The sequence below is a fragment of the Dipodomys spectabilis genome, unplaced genomic scaffold, assembly GCF_019054845.1.
Source record: "Dipodomys spectabilis isolate Male_0828 unplaced genomic scaffold, ASM1905484v1 ptg000130l, whole genome shotgun sequence".
In the NCBI taxonomy this organism is placed as follows: Eukaryota; Metazoa; Chordata; class Mammalia; order Rodentia; family Heteromyidae; genus Dipodomys; species Dipodomys spectabilis.
Window position 1 is genome coordinate 2,197,606 of NW_024870807.1, and position 23,593 is coordinate 2,221,198.

General features: G+C 43.0%; 1 protein-coding gene across 1 annotated transcript; it reads right to left on the reverse strand.

Moving 5' to 3' along the window:
- Nucleotides 1–470: 470 nt before the first annotated feature.
- Nucleotides 471–23,080, reverse strand: LOC122116317 (carboxylesterase 1E-like). The gene is made up of 13 exons (XM_042689976.1): nt 22,971–23,080; nt 20,454–20,658; nt 17,855–17,999; nt 15,928–16,061; nt 12,958–13,111; nt 11,227–11,331; nt 10,471–10,575; nt 7,572–7,712; nt 5,924–6,004; nt 5,535–5,682; nt 2,259–2,390; nt 997–1,069; nt 471–745 (listed from the first exon to the last, which is right to left on the reverse strand). Exons 1-13 carry the CDS (start codon nt 23,020–23,022, stop codon nt 574–576), a joined length of 1,647 nt encoding a protein of 548 aa, XP_042545910.1. The 5' UTR covers nt 23,023–23,080; the 3' UTR covers nt 471–573.
- Between the last annotated feature and the right edge of the window lie 513 nt (nt 23,081–23,593).

Consider the following 23,593-nt stretch of genomic DNA (forward strand, 5'->3'; position numbering starts at 1 on the left):
TTCCCCTTCCCATCCCTTCCCATCTTCCCCCTCCCCCCTCATCCCCTCCCCCGCCAAAGTTGTAAAGTTCGTTTTTCGACATAACGATTTGTACATTATTTCTACTATTTATATGTTGGGAGGCATTTGTGTCAATGGAAATCTCTGCCACTGTATGTGAAATGATTTAGGATGGAGTCTACTCTTGATGATATGTTCTGAGATTTGGTTTGATGGACAATGGTGAATTTCATTTCAAATGGACTTTCCCTGCGGTGTCCTTGGCTGCAATTCATGTGTTATGGTGCATAGGATGCTACATGGCAGCCCAAATAACTTACTTCTCTGCAAGGATCTGTGGCTGTAGACATATAGCCCAAGACACATACATTCATTTGTTTCCACAAAAATCATTTATTTAATAAATTGAGGCCACTGATACAAATAATACCCCTTCTCCAGCCCCAGCAAAAGCCTCTGTCCATCCTTACCACACAACTCTCCAGTCTTCACAATAAAATGCCTCCTTGGCCTACAAACACCTTCTGTAGAATATGCATGTGTTGGCTCTTTGGCTTTCCCCAGATCGATTGTTCACAGTTCAGTGTGCTCTGGTTGTGGTTGCTTATTGGTCAGGAGTTCAGTCCAGAAAGCTACTTCCTTGTCTTTCAGCCGATAGGCTGCCTGGATGGTGGTACCAATCTCTAGATATGCTTCCTTTTGGTCGTACTCTGGCCAATGGGGCAGTCCCTCCCCATTGGGATTTCTGAAACAGAATCAAGTGAACACAGTTGCTGTGGAGTCTCACATTCCTCTGAGATTTGTGAGAATTCTCTAGCTTATCACTGATCCATGAGACTTGTGAACACTCAGATATGGAGCAATCACTGGCCCATCACTGTTCACAGAGGTAGGAGTTCATTACTCAAACGTTGCAAGTCACCTCTCCCAAATAATTGTCTCCGCAGCACCCCACCTTACACACTACCCTTATTCCATCTTTTCCATGAGCCTCACCCAGTCCGAGCAAAATTGGCCCAGAATTTCATCACCGTCTTGCTGAGGTTGATTTCCTCTTCTGGGGCACCCTCTGTAGGGAAGATGAAAATAACCCTGTGGCATACAAAGTGTGGTTCATAGGCTGCCGCATCAGCACCACTAGGAGGTTGTTAGACAGGCAGTGTTTGGCCCTGACCGCACATGTACCAAGTCAAAATATGAATGGTGAATTGGGAAGGGCTGATCTAGGATTCAGTAATGGGCACAGAGGCCCTTCAACTTCCCTTTGTCTTTCATGCACACCTATCCACCCATCTCCCATCAAGGCAGAAGTGCCACAACCTAGGCTTCCTTCTGCTTTGCAGGATTGCTGACTCCTTTTTCTTGAACATACCTACATTTTCTTTTCTCTTAAACACACTCACATATTCATAGAGTCGAAAAAGTATTAGAACTGCAAAGGCAGGATAAAACAGACCTGTCATCCCAGCTCTGCAGGAACCATAAGTAGGAAGATCACAATCCAAGTCCAGCCCAGACACAAAGGCCAAAACTTATCTAAGAAAAAATAACTAAAGCAAACAGTGCTAGGGAGTGTGGGTAAAGTGGCAGAATGCTTTGCCCTGAGTTCAAGTCTCAGTATGGATAAAAGGAAAAGAAAGAAAGGAAAGGACAAGAAAAGAAAGGAAAAAGAAAAGCCTGCTTAGGTCCTAAGAAGTCACCAAACTGATGACCAGAGACACTGGCATGTCATGAGCATCCCAGAGTTGTATCTTGAGTCAATTTTTGCAACTGCTGAGATAAAGTATTAAAACATTCATGAACATTTTTCTTAAATGTTACATTTATTAATTATACCACTGGTCAAAATATAGGAACTTCAGTTATGACATTCAGGTTTAAAGGCAGATACATACTATCTGAGCCAATGTTAGTGCCTTTTCTGGCTTTATCATCACTAACAGTCTGATATTTTATTTTGAGTGAGAGATCAAGCAGTGGCATTCCTGTCTTTGAGCAGGGTGCTCCAGTTGAGCCAACTCTTACTGGTGTTAGAGGTCAGGATCCTGAAAGTGACTACAGCGGGGAATACATGAACACACACCCTCTTTGGGGAGAGCTATAGTAGAAGACGAGGTTGGTAACACCCAATGTCGTTCACCTCAATTACACCAAGGGAGGAAATTAAGACTGAAAGAAGAGAAGATTGTTCAAGACTAAAGACAGTCTGGAACACAGGCCTTTTATTTCCAAGTGTATCTCCAGCAAACAGCCATTACCTCTTAGAATTGGTGCACCAAACACAGAGTAGACCTCATCCCCATGGTCTCCCATCACTGTCATGGGTTTCATGTCTGGTGAGAAGCTTGGACGATATTGAAACTCGTACATGTAGGTGGGAGCTCCAGCATCTGAGAAAACATGGATTTGTGCAGTTTATGTTTACCAGACATGCACCTGACATTAAGGTCTGCAGCCCTGTAGGAAACCCATGGTTATCTGTACGGGACAGACGACAGCTCCATGATTTCCCTATACTGTATAACTAGTGGATGCAGAAGTGGGATTTAATCCATATATTTATGGAATAAAAGGACAAGTGTGCAAAATGTATCCAATGTATCCAATACTGGATGGTGCTAATTCTTTTCAAGAAGCTTTACAAGCTAACAGTTGTCTTCTGTTCAGCCTAGTTTTGACCATTTATGGTGTTTTTCTCACGAATTAAGAAAGGAGTGAAATAAATCCAAGCTGCTTTCCTGAAAATGAGTATATTTTACTACAAATGCATGCAGAGATGGAACACTGTATCTCAGGAATTCTGTATTGTGGAAAATTGTTTTTTGGGAACAAGAGAAGAAGCTAAATGCAGTGGTTCACACCTGTTATCTTAGCACTCAAGAGCCTAAGATATGAAGATTATGAGTTCAAGGACAGTCTGAGATATACAGCAAGGTTACAGCTAGTGTGAGATGCATAGAAAGACTGCCAAAAAAAGAAGGGAATAAAAAAAGACAAAGGATAGGAAAGCAGTTAGCTTCAGTTAGCTATCATTATATTAAACAAAGACATTAATTTTAAAAACGTGGAAAAAGAAACAAAGACATTACAAGTTGAGAGATGATGAAGAGGTCAGTTCATAAAAAGGATACAACAATTGTGAATATATGTGCATCTAAGAATCAGATAACCTAAATGTGTAAAACAAAAATTAAAGGACCTGAAGGGAAAGACAGATTACAATGTAATAATAGACAAGGCTTCAATACCCCACTCTCAACGATAGACAAATCATCCCCATTAGAAAATTCAGAAGCAAACACTGAATTAAAATAATTTCACCAGGTGAATGTATCTTGACACAGTAAAGGTAACGTATAAGAAGGTGACAGATGACATTACATTCAGAGGTAAAAAATGATTTAGTCTTTTCTATGAAATTAGGATAAGTCAAGGATAAGGATTCTTGTGGCAAGGATGAGGAGATAAAACCTTTTTGAAAAATATTGATGGTATGAATAGAAAACAGGACAGTGTTTTAAATAAGTAAAAAACAATTACCATGTGATCCAACAGTCCCACTCCTGAACATTTATCTGAGACCAGTCTGTGGAACAAATGCCCGCACCCCCAACTGTATTGCATTGCACCACTACTCACAAAAGCCACACTCTGAAATCATCCTGTGTCTATCAATGGAAGAATACATAAAGAAAACATGTTATAAACACACAATAAATGCCATTTGTCTTTTATTTACAGGGGAAATTCTGTCATTTATGTCAACATGCATGGAAATTAAAAACATTATGCTAAATAAGATAAGCCAGGTAGAGATAGAAAATACCATGCTGCTACGCAGAAAAGACCATGCTACTCCCTAGGTAGTGAATCCAAACTAATAAAACTCATCAAAGCATAAAGTAAATTAGTAGCTTCAGAGGTTGATGGGGAGAACAAAGGGAAGGTGATGGTAAAAGGAAGAAAACATTTTTCTTTTTACTTCTATTGAATAGTATAGTGAATACACTTCATAAAGTATTGTTCATTTGAAAATTGCTGAGAATTTCGTATTATTTCTGTTAAATATTTGAGGGGGGATGTATATGTTGACTTGTTTGATATAATTATTCTGTATCATATTCATAGTTTGTAATGTCACTTATATATCCCATAAATATGTATGCATAAAACATGTCAATTTACAATTTTGAAAGTTTTGTGTGTTCTCTTTCTCTCTCAATTCTTTATTGTTCTAACCTACAGATGCTCATAAGCAACTTCGAAAAGTAAAATAGGGAAAGTTAGAATGTGTTTGTGACTCTAATTGAGCATCACTATCCCACAATACTGTGAAATTTGGGAAATTATGTAACCACTTAATCACAATAAAAAATTTGAAAAAAAGTGAGATAGTACATGGCATTTATACTATCCTAAGCTTGATACTGTCCTAAACTGTCCATGTTTATAGTATCCTAAACTTGATAACCCTTCCAGCACATTGAGACAATTGTCTGGACCAGAGCACAATTCACTGTCTCTCAGACTAAGGTGCATCAGAGCTGGTAGATAGGGGAAGGTCCCTTGACTGTCTAAATGACAAGCAGAAGGAGTCACCTCCTCCAGGGTAAGCTCATGAATCCTTCCCTCTTCAAATTCCACATAGAGCCCTGGGTAGATGTTGGAAGAACCTGTGATAAACACCAGCCTGCCCTTCAGCTTGTCTATACTATTCCACACCATGGAAGACATACATGATCGAGCCACAGACATTGACATACTCCCTGTCCCCACACCTACTACCACCCCTCCTTCGGGCCTTCTTGGCCCCAGGCAAATCTCCTGGTCCTATTCTGACTTTCTATGACTCTATTATGTAACCACCTAGCTGGTGGCTAGCTCTAGCTTTAAGAATCTTCTATGAGCTCTATCACGTTTGTCTTCTAGTCCAATGTACACCATTAACCTCATATAACCTTGGTTAATGTTGTTAATATGCCAATCATATCAGGCAGATCTGCCTGATTTCCACTTTCAACTTTAATAGCTCTTTGCATAAAGGCTTTGTCTTCTCACCACAAACCATACCTCCCATGTACACAACATGGACCAAAGAATTAACAGTCCCTCATAACAGCCTTCAACCAATGACATGTAGACACAGGTGGATAAATACACATCTCCTTTTCTGTCCAAACAGAAGAACACTGAGAAGTCTTGTTTCCCAGAGCTCCTCAGCTTCATCATCCACAGTAGAAACATACTTGGAAGTGCATCATTGATTGGCCTATATCACTTCCCTGTGTTACCTCCTTCTCACTTCAGTGCTGTTTTATTGGATCACCTCCTAAGCTGACTATTTGTATTTCAATCCTTTATTCAGTCTTCTACTAGCAGACACCAAAATAGGACAACATTCTACCAGGAAGTATGAAAGCAGAGTTTGAGGCCTGGCCCTCCACAACTCCACATGTTCCTCTGCTGGGAGGTAGGCAGATCAGAAACTGTGTTTCTGAGCCATTATCCCTTTCTTATATGTCTCTAGGACTCACCTCTGTGGCCACGGGACACAATCACAGATGGAACACCAAATACCATATCTGCAAGCAAGTCCAGGAACCGATCTCTAGTTTGGGTTGGGTCATCTGTCCCTTCTAAATACTTCTCAATGATCACTGGAATTAGCTTCTCAGATAAGCTCTGCAATGGATGAAGAAAGAAACCACCCCCACCTGGTGAACAATGTGGCTTCTCCAGGCAGTTGAGACAGTTTTTCATTGACCACGAATATCTTGAACCCTATGCAAATCCCTTCTGGAGTGGAGAAGTGGGAAATACAGAAAATGTAGACAGAACCCTGGTCCCGGCCCTATTTCCACCACTGAAGCCTCTAGACCTACACTGTTTCTCAACCAACTCCCATGATTACATAGATGCTTACCGTCATGTGCTTAGACTTCTGCAGGAGTGAGGTGGCCAAATTCTGGTTGAATTGTACTTCAGAAAGTGGAAAGCCTTTCGACTGTTTAAACAATAGTTAGGCATTTGTAAATCCTCAGGAATTAGAGAAAAGCAAGCAGGAATTTTTTCCCCTTATTTCAGCATTTTGTTATTTCCCTTCCCCTCCCCAAATTAGAAAAATGTATATACAAGATGCACGGCACTGACATCAAATACAGTGAAAACAGGGGTTATACCGTGGGGGAAGAACATACAAGAGAAATTTAAAAAATCACATAGTACATTTTAAATACGTTAAAAAAAAACAGCAAGAAAGGAAAAAACACTTAAACACTTGTGTCCTGATCTAGTGGTTCATTTCACTTAACATCACAAACTAGAGGTAAACATATGTACTGATCAGACAGTGAGGAAACATTCAGGAATATTCAAGTCTAAATACAGTGTAGAAACTGATGGCTCAAGTATTGAGGAAATAAGCCATACTGCCAGACTCAGTTGAACAGTGAAGCTAAAATCAGTCACAAAGCTGTATTTCTTTGCTACCCATTGAAATCCTTCTGAAATGAGAGTTGCCAAACTCCCAGTACATAGGGACCCTGTTCAAACCTCTGGTTCAGAGACCTGACCCAAATACAACACAGTTCAACCTATTTAAGGGTGATCCAGTCTTCTACCAAGCCTATCGAGAAAGTTCCATGCTTTCAGGTGAAATCACTGTTTTCCTCCAGCTAAAACCCTGTCGTGGGTGGAATGGCCTCTGAGCCTGCTCTTTGGAGCTGTAACCTTGGAAATGTCTTGCAATTATTGCCTCTTTCTCAGCCAAAAAGCTTTTCCTCAAGGACCTGAAAGCAAATTTAAAAAAAAAAGAATTTGTAACCTCTTTGTAATGTAAACATTTGGGGGCAATTAACTCTTGATCTCACTTCCAGACGTAAAGGAAGACTAAAGTCCTAATTTTAGTGAAGACCTTACTTCACCACGAAATGGTATTTCCTGTTGAGAAGAAAGGTCTGCAGCATGGCATGGCCTCTCTCCTCCTAACACATGCCTCCTGGAACTCACACCTGCTTGGATATAACTCCAGACTTTGTGCTGGAGATTTGAGTTCGGGTCATCTCAGATTTTTTTCCTTTCTACTATTGTACTGACCTGTCCTGATGCTTTAACTAGTGTCTGGCTTTTTCACTGAAGATGAAAAGTCCTTCTCTTTTACAAACCCATTTTAATTCATATAGAAGTGCCTTCTCTGAAGCTTTACCATGAGGAAGCTACCAGTGCCCAGGGCTGTTGCGCCCCTAGCCTGACTTTTCCGAACTCCCAGTTCCTTCCCCTTCCTAGATGTTCTAACATTTTCCCACCTCAGTTTTTCTCATCTCTCCTGGCTTTACCAGCCTGGACATTTCAGGATTCTGTAGCAGAAATAGAAAAGAAATATGCAGAGAAGCGTTCCCAGAGCTGCTCCAATCATGGGAGGCTGTCCATCCAGGAGTCTGCTTCCTCAGAAATGTCCACTATTGACATCTTCCATGATGCAGAGGGCATTGAAAAGAAAGAACTCATGGGAGCTCAGGTCTGAGGATAGTGTGTTGGGGGTGCATCTGCCAAAGAGCTCTGTACAGTCTCACCGTGGGCAAAATCCACCCAAACTCTTGCTTGTTGATTCCCACAATGTAGGGGACGGTGTTAAAATTCTTTTCAGCCAGAATCTCTTCAGGTGCCTTTGGAATCAGAACACCATCAACCACAACAGGAACAAAGAAGTGGCCCTGGAGAAGAGAATAACATGATACATGTGGTTCCAGGTAATATCTGTATCTCTCTCCCCACCCCCACACCAACTCCCTCTCTCTGTCTCTGCTGGTCTAAGCATGAGGCCAGCACATAGGTCTCTGGCTTGTTAGACCTTCAGGCATATGGGGGAATGTCTTCAGAATATATAGTGGTCCTGCTTCTCTTTCTCTCTTTCCCCCACAATGAGGTGAGCAGTTTTGCTCCTACACAAACTCCTCAATGATGTGCCATTACTGGAACAAGATAGGAAGGTCACATGATCATGGAAAGAAAACACCCAAACTGTTAATGAAAATAACCTTCTTCTCTTTATTTTTAAGTTGATTGTCTTGGGGATTTATTAATAGGAATAGAAAGCTGACTTACAGAGAACGTTAGGCAATTTGTCTTATAAGCAGCATCAGGCTTTTAAGAAAGGAGTGACATGTTCAATGTTATATTTAGCAGTATAAACCTTTTAGTGCTATAAAGCACAGAATGGAGAACATAAAATGAGGGAGAGGACAATAAATCAGGAAACAGTGAGGACTGTGAGGCGCCAGCATCACGGGAGTAACCATGAGAACCACTATGATTGCCACTGTCCATAGAGTAGGTGCTGAAGGGATCCTTCCTGCTTCTCTTTATCTCATACCTCACTTACCTCCTCAGTAAGTCTTGTCAGCTATTCCTTAAATATATCCAGATTTTATGGGCTCCAGTGGCTCAAACTTGTCATCATAGCTACTCAGGAGGTTGAGATCTGAGAATCACAGTTCAAAGCCAGCCAGAGGAGGAAAGTCTATGAGACTCATCTTCAATTAACCATTAGAAAACTGGAAGTGGTGCTATGGCTCAAAGTGGTAGAACGCTAGCCTTGAGCAAAATTGCTCAGGGACAGCATCCAGGCCCTGAGTTCAAGCCCTACAATCAAGAACAACAACCCAAATCTCCAGATTTCAAACACTTTTCACCCATTACTCTGATGCTGGTGTAACTTTCCAGGATCCTTTGCCTATTTTTCTTCTGCTCATTGACTTCCCAGCTTGTCTCTCTGCCCCTTCCCTGATCCTATCTTACAATCTATCTCTACATTGAAGACATTTGTTAACTCATCATGTCACCTCTCAGTTCAAAGTGCTCTTTATAATTTCCATTCTATGTTGAATTACAATCCAAGACTTTTCTATTATCCTCCCTTTCTGGGATTTTCTCAAATGCTGGAAGGAGGATTCCAAACTGAGTTCTTTTGTGCTTGCTCACTTGTGTGCTCCTCGCTCTCCCCCCTCTCTTTTTCTCCCCACCCCCCCCCTTTCTCCCCTCTCTTTCTCCCCCACCCCCCCCCCCTCTCTCCTGGGAGATCTCTCCTCCTAATTGAAGGATTCTGAACTCCTTAGCTGGTGATTTCTGCCTCCTGACAGTGGACAGTTCTGTAGCAGCCTTTGCCCACAGAAATGTAAGTGAGAAATATAAGTGAGAAGAGGGTAGCTGAACACAGTGGATGCTGAAATACTGACTGGAAACACTCCACAAGAACTGAAGAAATCTCAGAGGGATGTCATAGGATCTTTATCAGATTTTCTGAGCTTCCCTAATTCTTTCACATACTTGGTGCATATGTATGTATGTATGTATGTATGTATATATGGATGGATGAATGGATGGATGGATGAAGTTGCTCAAAATATGTACTATTGTTGTATGACTTATGAGTGATGGGAAGATTGGAATGTTTGACTGAAAAGTTATAGAAATATTGATACTAGGTTGATACTAGTTTGAAACGATTTCCATGAATTGGATAAATGAATGGGTGGATGGATGGATGCTAAATGCATAAATGGGTAACAGACGTAGCTATTCCTAAATTCTAACTGAAGCAGAATTTCAGAAAATCTAGAAAATTAAGTGACTACACTATTATAACTTAATTTCTAAATTAAGTCAATATAAATTATAATACTCTTAATATAAACTCTGTGCATGATATCTTCATTCTATAAATTCAGAATGGTAGTTATTCTGAGGAAATGGAATGTTTAGTTTCTTGAGTTATATCTGAAAACAAGAATGGCAAAATATGAATTTTTTGTCAATCATGGGTCCTGAACTCTGGGCCTGGGCACTATCCCTCAGCTCTTCAGCTCAAGGCTAGCACTCTACTACTTGAGCCACAGCATCACTTCTGGCTTTTTCTGCTTATGTGGTGCTGAGGAATTGAACCCAGGGTCTCATGCATGTGAGGCAAGCACTCTACCAATTGAGCCACCTTCCCAGCCCCAAAATATGAAGTTTCAAGCTATCTGCTAGTCAATTTTTCATCCGTTGATTCTAGACATTTTAATATTTGAGATATCTCACAATAAAAAGCTAGGGGGACATTTTGGGCCCTGGTGGCTTATGCCTGTAATCCTAGATACTCATGAGGCCAAGATCTGAGGATCTTGTAGCCCAGGCAAGAAAGTCTGTGAGGCTCTGTTCTCAATAAACTACCAAAAAGCCAGAAGTGGAGCTGTGGCTCAGGTGGTAGAGTGCTAACCTTGAGCTAAAAAGCTCAGAGACAGTGCCCATACCCTGAGTTTAAGTCCCAGGGACAGAACAACAACAACAAAAAACAGAAAACAATCCCAGTTGGAAGCAGAAGACTGAAACTGCAACTGAGTGATAAGAAATTATCCCAAGGAATTTGGTGTTAGAAGACCACTAAGAGAAAAAGCCTAATATCGACTACACAGGGTGTTAGGGCATGCCTACCAATTTCATTGTAGTCTCCAAGAGCTCCTGTTCTGTCTTCTGGCGCAGGCAGTGAACCATAGGAGCAGAGGTGGTGAGAGTGCATCCAGCAGTAACAGCAACTTGCTGCCAAGATCACAGGCAACAGCAGAGGTCAACAGCAGTGTCTGTTACCTCCAATGTAGACAGAGGGATTCTCCCCAACTCAGTTTTTGAAGGCAGTAGAGGATAACTGGCAACACTCTGTGGGATCTGGGTCCCATAGAGGCTGCCTCTGTCACTAGTTGGAATCCTGACATGAGGTGGTTACCTAATATCTGTGTTTCTATTACTTTATAATGGCACAAAACTGTCCAAGTGTTGTGTCACATGAGAGGCCACGTGGAATAGCAGGAAAGAGCAAGGAATGCCGAATGTTAGTGTCAGGTTTAACCTCCTCCGCTTACCAATGATTTGGCCTCTGTTCCTTCTCTACACCCCTATAGATGAGGGTGATAATAGCACCTACCCTGGAAGGAGAGTTAACACAGATTGTGCTCTCTCACAGACTGAAATGTGCAGAATTGCAGGAAGCCTGAGTAACGTCGTTTATATCAAGACACTTCAAAATATACAGAATGAGGGTTAAATATAAGTCCTATTGGAGTCTTCCTACTCACCCACTCTCACTTCAGGGACTCCTTAAGCATCCTAGCTGGATCCCACAAGAAGAAAGATCCTTGAGAATTTCAGAATTGCCAAGAACGGGGTACCAAAGCTGTCTAGGGTAAGACATACCTCAGCTAATGACCTGACATTCTTCGCAAACAGACCAGGAGACAGGGCCACACCACTCTCAGAAATGGCCCTATGGAAGAGGTTCTTGGCCAGTGGAGATAACACCTGGCAGTAGGGAGGAGAGGAGGAGAGTTTATGTTTATAGGAAGGGTCAGAGACTGTTGTTCTTCATAACTCTGCCCTGAGCATTTGCATGGACTCTATACTCTGTGGACGTGACAGCTCCTGGGCCCAAGTTCTCCAAGAAAACTTGCTCCATTAGGAGTATGGAACAACATCCCAGAACCAAACACAGATAGGGAGTTTGGGCCCATCACAACAACCAAAACTGTTGGAAAAGATAGCTTGGCAATTCCTAGCCACAAATTTGGTTTCAGCATTTCCATTACCATGAAAACTGTCATTTACAAAATAGCTAGAGACATAGCTCAGCAGTAGAGTTTGAGAGTAAGCCACAAAAAAATAAAAGAGGAAAATAATCAGAGTTTATAAAGATAGTCAAATTTCTTACACTATATATAACACTAAACATCAGAATAACTCAAGTTTCTAATAATAGAAGACTGGAAAATAAGCAATGTTTCATTCTTACCATGGAATATTATGCAACTATGAAAGACATTGTGTAAGAATGTTTACTGAAATATTTTTATTATACTACAAATTAAGAAAATTTCTTTGTTTAAAAACAACATACATAGATGACTGAGTGACAAAGAAAATGAATGTATGGATATATAGGTAGGTAGATGATAGACAGACAGATATGAAATTGTAATGCTAGAGAAATACATGTCAAAGTGTCTAAATGCTACACTATACAGTGGGATTGTGTATATTTTCTTTCATCAAGTTTGCCTGTACATTTTCTTTTTGTTCAGCTTGAAGACTATAAACATTGACCCCTGAGAACTCAGCTGTGAAATCAGTGTTTGTTTGAAAACTTCAGTAATAGGGCTAATCTTCTGCTCTGCTCTGAGGTGGCTGGATGGTTTATTATGGTCCTTGTACCCTCAATAGATTTCCTCAGTGTCACCTCCCTGCCACCATCTCCACAAAAGACTCCTCACCTCTTATGTCTGTACCACACGTTACCTGTTACAACCTTCCCCATCACAGTTTTATCCTTTTCTCATTAGCTTCCCCCAGCCCAGCTTACACTCCGTCCCAGAGACTGCGTGACCATCGGGTCACTGATCTCAGCGCTCAGGCCCCCTCAAATGTAGATCTAGATTAGAACCAAACATTGACAATCCAGCTCAGGCCCTCACCTTCTCCTTTTTGTAATTTATACCTAATCAAGATACAAAAAGATGAGACTTCATGTTAAAATGGTTATGAAAGGGAGGGCGGGGGGACAGGAATCAACCAAGTGAGGAGAGGGAGAATGTTACTGTCACTGACTGAGCTGGTGATATTCATGGCCAGAGGACACAAAGCTGAGCTCTGAGTTTGGGCCTTGGCTCTCCATCATCTTACACTACACAGTACAGTCAACCCTGGATCAAGGTCTTGAAATCAAAGGTCTATACCATTGTATACACAGGGACAGAGTGAACCCTAGATCACTAACCGACAAAAGCTATTTTCCTTTTCCCTTAAGGCACCCTACACAGTACCCTCAGGTACCTCCTCTGTATTGCTCAAGGCAAATGTCTGGTTAGACTGGTTGATTTCCAACAGGTCTCATCCACAGGCCTCAGGGAGGCACTTTGTGTCAGGAACACTTACAAGCACAGACACACTTTCACCTCCTGCCGACTCTCCAAAGATGGTCACAGAGGCTGGGTTCCCTCCAAAGTTGGCGATGTTGTCCTGGACCCAGCGCAGTGCGGCCACCTGGTCCAAGTGACCCCAGTTCCCACGGCTGTGTTCGTCCCCTGTGCTTAAGGAAAATGAGGTGAGGTGGGACACAGCTGTCAGAGCAGGACTCTCAGGATGAAAGGTAGGGCAGGACCTGTCACAGTATAATTCTGGATTCTCAGACCACAGGTGTGCTGCAGGCTCTCGGTGAGGCTTCCAGAGTAAGGCCGGGCTCTGCATCCCATAGGCCTCTCCAGTGCCTCTCATTCCAGCATCCTTGACCTGTGTAGGGTTCTGCTCTCATTCTTCCAGCAGCTGTGTACTGAGATCACTATGCATGAACAGCAGTCTATGAAAAGCTAAAGCCAGGTGCTGATGGCTCCCACCTGTAATCCTAGGTACTCAGGAGGCCTGAGCTATGAGATCATGGTTTGAAGCCAGTCTAGGCAGTCCCATGAAACAAATATCTCCAATTAACCACCAAACAAGCAGGAGTGGCGCTGTGGCTCAAGTGGCAGAGCACTAGTTTGGGGAATAAAATCTCAGGGACAGCACCCAGGCCCTAAAGTCCTAGGACTGGCACAGAAAGAAAGAAAGACAGAAAGACAGACAGAAAGAATGAAAGAAAGAAAGAAAGAAAGAAAGAAAGAAAGAAAGAAAGAAAGAAAGAAAGAAAGAAAGAAAGAAAGAAAGAAAGAAAGAAAGAAAGAAAGAAAGAAAGAAAGAAAGAAAGAAATAGAGAAAGAAAGAAGAGAGAGAAAGAAAGAAGGAAAGAAAAAAGAAAGGAAGAGAGAAAGAAAGAAGGAAAGAAAAAAGAAAGGAAGGAAAGAAAGAGAAAAAGCAAGAGAGAGGAAGGAAGGAAGGAAGGAAGGAAGGAAGGAAGGAAGGAAGGAAGGAAGGGAGGGAGGGAGGGAGGGAGGAAGGGAAGGGAGGGAGGGAGGGAGGGACTGAGAGAAGGAGGGAGGGAAGGAAAGGCTAGAGCATATCTGGCAGCAAAAGAGCAAAATATCTGGCTTCACTCAGATCACACTGCAGATCACAAACACAGACACATATATCAGCTGGTGTAGAGCAATACAAACAGATAAAGAAAGATCAGGAGAGGGACCCAGATTTCATGACAGGGAAGGCCATTGAGTAGAGGCATTATGTAGATGCATGAATAATATAAGCACATGGATCTTGTAAAAACCCTAAGAACAGAGCTCAGGTGAGGAGAAGCAGTAGGTGCAAAGGGTCTGGGCTGTAGACAGCTGTGTGAATGCAGGAAGGGTAGGGCTGCGGGCCCTGTGGAGTTCTGTGTCACATGTGTAACATGGGATCCAGTGCAGAAGCATCACAGCTCAGTGAGGGCTCACAGAGCTACAGTGTGGGGCACTAGAATAGAAGAGCTATGGCTGAGTGGTTATCGCCTTAATCCAGGACACACAGGGCTTTAATTGGTAATGGAAGGAGAAGATGGGAAGTAGCTGAATTTGGAATATATTTTCAGAGTGGAACCACAGGATTTGTTCTCTGGCTGGATGTTGGGCTCTGAGAACAAGAGACCAGTCGGCCTACAAAGCCTCTTTCCTGAGAAATCAGCAGGATGGAGCTGTTAGCAGAGGCACAGAGGGTTCTGGAAGAGGGTCTTTGTTGGGTAGATTAGTGTGCAACAAGGACTCAGTTCTTCCTGTGCAGTGAAAGGCATTCTGCAGACATCCAGGGCAGACAACAGAAAGTAGTTAAAGTCGACACTGTAAAAGAGCAGTGGAAGCTGCAATGGGAAGCTGTGAGTGTGCTTGCTGGTAGCACTCAGGGTGTTAGTGGAGAAGAAGGAGGAGACACAGAGGCCTAAAGATGGGGAAGAGGAGGAGGGGCAGGAAAGAGATGCAAAGGAGCAGCAGGGAAGTGACCAGAGACAGAAGGAGGAGGCACCTCAATGAAGCTGGAAGGCCTGTGTGCTTTGCAGCTGTGAGGTCATGAGATTGGTCTGAGCATCAGTCAAGGTCATAGTCACCTTAGAAGAACAGCCTGATGGCATTGTCATCTGAAAATCTGTCTGCATGAGCCCTCATAGAGCTTCCTGCATGGAACAACCCCTCCCTCCCTCCCTCCTTCCTTCCCTCCCTCCCTTCCTTCCTCTCTTTCCTATGAGAAGGTGCACAACTTTCAACTGATGTGCTGCATGGTACATGACATTATAGTAGAATGCCGCATGCTGGACTACACAGATGTTTTGTTTTAAAAAAAGGGAGATAAATATTTCAAAAGAGGAAACATGAAGGCCAGGCTCTGCAGGATGAATAGGAGCTTCACAGGTGAAGTAGACATTCTAGGGAGAGGGGACAGTACATGCAAAAGCTCAGAAGCAAGTGGACAAGACTAGCTGCAGGAGGTGGAAGTTGGGAGAGTCCAATAATGAAGGAACTAGATGCATTATGAAGGGGTTTACTAAGATCTCCATGAGAGAGAGCATCACTAGAGTTGGGCCCTAACATCTCATTTGAGAGATGCTAAGGTTCAGATTTATACTATGCTAAGGTTCATGATCTATACACTGGAACCTTGGTCTCTAGTGTATTAAGCAGTGATAGAATCTGCAAATGGTGAGGTAATTGGCAGTGTTAGGATTTAAGGTACCCTGGCTACTTCCCAATAGGAAGGAAGTATAAACTGCAGTTGACCTCTCTTCCCTCATGGCTTCCTGTCTCACCATGAGATGTGTCCTGTGTGCTGCAATTTCCATTTGTCATCCCCCAGCACATTGTATAGTAGCCACCAGGACCTTGCCAGGCACAAATCTCAGATAAATAAATCTGTTTTTCTTATAATTGCCTGCTATCAGTTCCTTTATTATATCAGCAAAAAACTGACCAATATAGAGATTCCTGTATAGACAATAGCCCAGTACCTTACCTGAAGAATCCCCAGATGCCCAGGCGATACTGAATGGTCACCACAACCACATTCTCATGGGCAGAGAGGGCCAGTCCATCATAGGTCGATGCCCCACCCACCACCAGTCCACCTCCATGGATCCACACCATCACCTGGGCCATGAGGAGATAGCACAGAAAGAAGAGAAAGCTGAATTGGGAGGGACTTCAGAACTTGTCAGATTGAGTTGCTTTGTCCAAAACCTTACTAAGGGAGGCTATCACTTATAAAGTTCTCCAGTATGTCTAATTGGGTTGAAAAAGGAGATCTCTGCTCCCAAATCTCCCAGCTGGACCCTAGATGTCATTCCACTCCTCATTCCCCTCCTTTCCCCACACCAATGGACCATACCCTCTTAGAGCTTTACAAATGGAGGACATCATCACTGGAGGAACAAAAGGCAAAAAAGGTCATGTTTTCCCCATCGCTCCCATCATCCTCTTTCCTGGACCTCATAGCTGAACCTCATCTCTGTTAACTCTTTGTTGGAGAAATAAGCTTTCTCATTGATAAGTGATCATTTAAGAGGCACCCATGGTCCCTGGTGGTTCCTCCCCCTGCTTCCTCCCCACTCCTCCAAGCACAAGTGACATCCACCATTTCCAGGAAGTCTTTGGTCAGGTGACTAATATTATCTGACAGCTTATATGCCAGGGACTGAGGAGACTTGAGGGTGGGTACAACAATGCCTAATTCATGGCTCTTGAATTTAAAAGGATCAAATTTCAAGGAAGAACTAAGAAAGGACAAAATAATAATGCTTAATAAATTGTTAATAAAACATAAAAGAATCTATACCACAAACTATGAGCAAGGATTATTCAAAGCAATAGAAATAATAAATCTAAAAGATGAGAATTGCTATTTGCCTCTGTGACTGATAGGAAAACTAAGGCAACTCTACAGATCCCACAACTAATATGTGATAGAAGCAGGATAGAGGGCGGGAGGGAGGAAGAGAAAAAGGAGGAAGGGATGGAGGGAGGGAAGCAGAGAGGGAAATATTTGTTCCCATTCCTTTTGTCTTACAAACCACATGTAGGACGAACTTTCAGTCCCAAGTTCAAAACTTCCTCCCCTTCTGGCCTCTGTACCAGAATGCTCTAGGAGACTGGCTTGGAACTGACACTCTCATCTTCCCACCCCCAGGGACCACTGTCTTTTCCAGCAACCCTCCCCCCACCCTCTGGCCTATAGCTGGTAGCCTGACTCACTTCTGGTCTGTCATTGATAGAGAAATGCTGAGCCAATTAGTACCAAAGGTAATTAAGAGAGAAAGGAACTACAATAATATCCCAGATTGTTGACAAATGACAAGGTAAGTGCTTATGAGATTGTCCCAGACTCCTTTCAATATTGTCGTTATGTAGCAGTGAAAATTGTCACAGGTGGGGTAGGTGGAAAGGCAGAGCATGCCCTATACTTCCTAGTCCCTGTCAAAAAGCACAGGTTTGAAGATCAGAACACCTGCCATCTCATTTGTGTGCCCTCTCTTACCCCATTTGACCATCAATTTATCTTCAGAGAAAAGTGTTGGATTGCTGGTTTTCTCTCATATTCCTTCCAGCTCTAACTTTGATGCAAATTCTGTCTTAGCTGCTCTAGGGATAGCCTTAATCTTCTGAAAGTCATCATTCTAGTCCTACTACTGAGAGAGAACTTAAAATGTTTAGGGTGTGCATTTCTGATGTACAACAGCATCACATCCCCTCCCCCAGATGACGTCACTGGAGAAAACTACAGAAAGGAAAACTTGTACTTCCTGTGGTAAAAGGAAGTTCTGGCCGCTAAATCATTCCTGGCCGTGGTGCCTCCACCCTCAGCTGCCTCCATCCCCTTCCTGCCTGCACTAGAAGATCCCGGGTGCTGGAAGTAGTAAGTATTGACCAGCAATCACCATGCTTACCGGCAGCCTACTGGTCTTTGTCAATTCAGCAGGAGTATAAATATTTAGGTACAGGCAATCTTCAGAAAAGATGAGAGGAATTTTCTCCTTTCTGTTGGTTAGGTGGTCATTAACTATCTGCCCAGCCACTGGGTCCTGGGCACACCTAAGAGGAAAGAACAATAAAACACTTGAGGTGCTACAAGGTGGAGGCTGGAAGTGACACCTGGGGCTGGACATATACTAGGAAGCTTGAGGCTGTCCATGGAACTGCTATCAGGAGACTTGAGACACTGAAATGGGTAGAAGAGTTCCTGGCAATCCTGGTAGGCATGCTTGGAGACTCTCAGGAGTCTCCTAGATCATGCAGAGCAAGGAGGACTTGGCAGCTCTCTCCTTTCCAGAGCCTTGGGATGCCTGGGACAATGTGAGGAGTCACTCCATTGCTGGCCCACCTGGGAGCTGGCATTCCCTGCAGTCCTGGGATTTGATCCTGTCCTCACTGCGCTTTGTACTGTGGGCTGAAGAGTGGCCATGCGGCTTTGCCAGATAAACATGTTGCCCCATGTGTACAGGAAATGTCATCTCCAGGATAAGTCACTATTCATACCCCTCCCCCAGGTGAAGTGGGGAGTGGGGCAGAGGTCTCCAAGGTCCAACACAAATGAGAAATGTTCATGTTTCCTGCACTCTCTCAGTTTACCAGGCAATAATTTATGTAAATATTCATTTAAAGTTCTGATCAGTCCTTTTGTATACATGAGGAAACTCCTTTTGTATACATTAGACACGAGGAAGTTAGAGACCCTGTCTAATGTCCAGACCCAGGCTCTGTAGTGCTCCTAACTCCACGCAGGCCTCACTGCCCACCAAAGAGACAAGAGGAAAGTCTCTCTGGAGCCAGAAAGACACAGCTGTCCAGTGGAGCCAGCCATGTGATGCCCAGATTCTACCCTGAGGAATTTTTCCTAGATCACCAAGGTCACAGGGTATAGTAGTCATAAAAGGAGTAAAGAGGGAAACATTTAAATTTACTAAAATTTATATAAATTCAAAAGAAACATAAAAAATATGCTTATTGTGATTATGATTATTACATGATACTTTTATTTATCTGATGCTCAACAAAATATTTCAATAAGTTCATGCTTTGGCAAGGATCTGCTATATAGAGGTTTTTCCTGCTTCCACAGAGGTGTGTATGTACATAGGCAAAACATTTCTGGAAGGATATACAGCAGTGTCATTCTATGGGTCTTAGCCAAAATATTCATAAACAACATGTTCATCAGAGTGTTATTTAGAACATAAAAATTTCATGACCCAAGTAAGAGCTTGGGTAAATAAATGTCAGTTCAAAACCAGCTATTAAAAATTGGCCATGATATTTAATGATATAAAATGATGCTAGTGTTACAAATGAATCAGGCAGTCATTTACTATCTATATTTATGGTCCATTTTCAAAGAAAGAAATACGAAGAGATAAAAGACTGGAAAACAAGTTATCAAATGTAAAAAAAAACAATTTATCTAAGTAGGTAAACTGTAGATGATTTTCATTTTCTTACTTTTACTGTATTTTCTACATTTTTACATGTATGTAAAAATGTATGTGCACTTCTTCAAGTCAGAAAGTTTAAATAGAAACAGTTAATTTTTTTGTTGTTTTCATTTATTGTTCCTGTTGTATGCTGATGCTGGGGCTTGAACTCAGGGCCTAGGCTGTTGTCTCTGAGATTTTTTTGCTTAAGACTAGTATTCTACCACGTGTGTGTGTGTGTGTGTGTGTGTGTGTGTGTGGTTAATTGGAGATAAGAGTCTCACAGACTTCCCTGTCTGACATTGAACTGCAATCCTCAGATCTCAGCCTCTTGAATAGCTAAGATTATAGGCGTGAGCCACTGGCACCCAGATGATTACATTTTTAAGGAAAGGAATGGAAAGAAGGCAACCACAGCAAAATCCTGAAGATTCTCAGAAGCACCTGACTAAGGAGGCAAATATTGACTGAGCTGACCTTGTAGGTACCTGAGGTGCTCTGAGTGTGGCTGCCAAACATTCTGGAAATGTTGGGTTCTTAAACCCAGCTGACTAATCTGACTTGGGTACACCAGCAAACCATCAATTTGTGATCAAGTAGCTAGACACAACTGGAAGGGAGACCTTGTAAAGTCAATCCCCATATTCTTCTCTTCAACACACATTCCCACACGTCCCTCTCCCCAGCCATGGCAAGGTTCTAGACAAGGTAAAAGATAGAGCATGAGTATGTCTCATTTCCCTGAGGACTGCTTTTTCAAAGCACTTACTATATCCTAACATATTATGTAATTCATTTATGGATTTGTATGCTTTAATTGCCTCTCTCCCTCTGGTTGAACATCATCTCCATAAAGATAGGAAAGTTGGTTTGAAGCTTGCTAATGTATTCTCAGAACCTAGAATATGTCTGTCCTATAACAAATACAGAGATGTGACAGTTCTGAAATGTTTCAGGTTCTAGAATATGCTTAAGGACAAAATATAGTGAATTGGAGAATTGCTACAAGGACCCTCCTTACTGCATCACTCAGACAAACATCCCCACTGAGATGCCCAGGGGAGCTGCACACACTTACATAGGAGGGTAGGAGGTGGTGTTCTTCACGAAGCTCCATGGCTCTGCAGGCTGCGGTGGAGCAAACCTCAAGGATCCAAGAGGAGGCTTGGCAAATGGGACTCCCAGGAAGACAGCCACAGGCTGCGCAAACCCGGGTAAGCTGACGTACTTCCCCTGGACTTTGCCTTGCATGGTGTTCACCACAGGCAGCGAGGATGGGTGCCCTGGAACATAGAGAGGAGATAAGGTCATGTCAGAGGGGAAAAGTGGACCTGGTTTTCAAGTAGGTTTCCCACCTTCTAGACACGAAACCTTGAATAAGTCACTTCAGTCATCTAGGCAAGAGTTATTACTTACATAAATCCAGGATGCATAAAATTGTATTTCCTAAAAGAGAGAGCTGATGGAAAGGCTAAACTAGAATTAGAGGAAAAATACATCAAAAGTCACTGTAAAAAAAAGGAGACATGGGGCTGGGAAGATGGCTCAGTGGTAGAGTGCTTGCCTTGCATGCCTGAGGCCCTGGATTCGATTCCTCAGCACCACATAAGCAAAATGAAAAAAGCCGGAAGTGGCACTGTGGCTCAAGTGGTAGAGCGCTAGCCTTGAGCTGAAGAGCTAAGGGACAGCGCCCAGGCCCAGAGTTCAGGCCCCATGACCGGACCCAAAAAAAAAAAAAAAGGAGACATGCTGGGAACAAAAAGTCACTTGGTTTCCTTCTGAGAACCTTCTACAACCTTTACCCATTAAGGCCTGATACTGAGCTGCGTGCTGGGTAGAACAGGAGGCAGCGCCTGTTCTCAGGAGGGCAGAACTGATAGGAAACAGAGCCAGAGACCTACTTGACCTCAGGCTGTATTGAAAGAGATTATGTTCTGGGAAAGGGACCAGGAAGGTGTTACTGGAGTTGGAGTTGAAGGTGACCTTCTGAGAGCTATGACAGTGGAGGAGCTGGGACTAGCAGCAGGGGAAGGGATGAACAAGGGAAGATGGAGGGGGCAGAGGATGTAGCAGAGATAAGAGATGCTCAGAGGTTCAGAGTCAGCAAAACACAAGACCTGGCTGGGAAGTGCAAGTGGTCTCTGTATCCCACCAGGTGGAGACCAAGGGGAATGGAGGTTAATCCTGGGTGAACAGGTACCATAGCAGGGAGGCCTCAAACTGCAGGTTAAGTGATTGGTTTACTTAGTGGAAAACTAAGCACCAGGACATAATATAAAAGAGCAGGATCATCCAGAGGTGAGTAGACTGAGTAGACATCAATCTGCCACATTAGCTCCCTTCTTGAGGAACAGATTTCATTGTTCATCTTCCTACAGCTTCCTTACCTGTCCTGGTTCTACCTGCCATAGGATCCCCTTCTCTTATCTGGCTTCGTTAGCCTTGAGCTGTCACCTCACAAGACGGGGTTCCCGCCCTCTCACCTTCCCATTTTCTCCATTTGGATATAGAAAATATGCCAACATCTCCCTCCAAGTGTGTGGCTTGAAAAGAAAACTTCAGATTTAGTATGACAGAAGAATTATCCATGACATTGAAAAATCCTGTTTTGTAAACCAGTTTACATATCACATCAATAACTAATTTCAAGTGGCTCCCATATGTAATCCTTACTACTCAGGAGGCTGAGATCTGGAGGTCACAATTCAGTCAGCCTGGGCAAAATGTCTAAGAGACTCTATCTCCAATTAACAAGAAAAATGCCAAACTGGAGGTGTGGTGCAAGTAGTAGGGTATCAACTGGGAGCAATAAAACTGTGCATGAGGGTCTGGGAAGGTGGCTCAGTGGTAGAGTGCTTGCCTTGTATGCCTGAGGCCCTGGGTTCGATTCCTCAGCACCACATAAGCAAAAAGAAAAAAGCCGGAAGTGGCGCTGTGGCTCAAGTGGTAGAGTGCTAGCCTTGAGCTGAAGAGCTGAGGGACAATGTCCAGGCCCAGGGTTCAGGCCCCATGATTGGACCCCTCCCCAAAAAAAAGAAAACTGTGCAGGAGCACTAGCACAGTTCAAGCTCCAGTGCTGGAGAAAAATAAAATAGCCAATTTTATAATACGGACACATAAGAAGTTTTTATCCTGTTGTTGCTAATTACTAAAAATAACATCTTCACTAACAGCTCACAAAGTAGATACTGCTGCCATCCTTATTTTAAAAATAGAGTGACACTAGTACAGCAAAGTTAAATACCTTGTCTGAAAACATATCTCTTAGAAGTGCTAAGTTGGGTTTTTGAGCCACATTATGGCCCCTCAGATGTGCTTTTCATATTCTGGTAAGCTGTTTTGCATGATGATCTCTTAATTCCTCCTGTACAAGGCCTGAGGTTAGCTCATTGCATTCCTGCGCCTCTCATATGCAGCTGGATTTATCCACCGTGGGTCTCAGCATAGCCTGTCCTGGGGCTGGCTGGGCTGGGTTACTCCAAAAGTCAGCACAAAACTGAACCTGTCCTGCCTTTGTCCTGCACACTTCACCTGCTTCCACCCAGGACAAATATTCTGAAATCCCTTCCCCGATCTGTATTTCATAAGAACTCACCCCAAGCCGTGCAAACCATGAGAGAGACCGGGACAAGGACACAGAGCCACATCACTGAAGGACAGAGGTTTGGGGGGGCTGGTGAGGTCTTAGATCTGGGTTTACAACAAAGGGGATATGCTGTTCCTGCACCAGTGCTGAGTCCTGCCCATGAATCCTGCCCACCCAATCCAATTGCACAATCGAAAGGGACAGAAAACCTCTCCCTTTTCCAAAGAGCAAACAGGCTTTCTTATAGGATCTTCAAGCCACACCCACCCAGACTTTACCCTGTTTTATCTGAGCATGTTGGACTCTACACTTGGATTACAAGTGGCCACAAACTGGTCCAACAACTTCTTATATGAAGGGTTCTCCCTGAACAACTCTAACCCCAGTGTTTTGTGTGAGCTCCCAGAAGATAGACAGGGTCTTGGGGCAGGGTGAAGCTATACCTGGGGTCCTCATAACAACATGGAACATTTTAAAGCAATTGGTAGTTCCCAAGCTTATCTGAGAGATGAGGATGCCTCTCTTAACTCCCCTGGCTGGTATAACCTAATGTTTCCAGCTCACACATTAGGGAGCAATCTCAAATTTCACCTCTATCTCCCTTTCTAATGCTTAAATTAGCTTTGCAAATA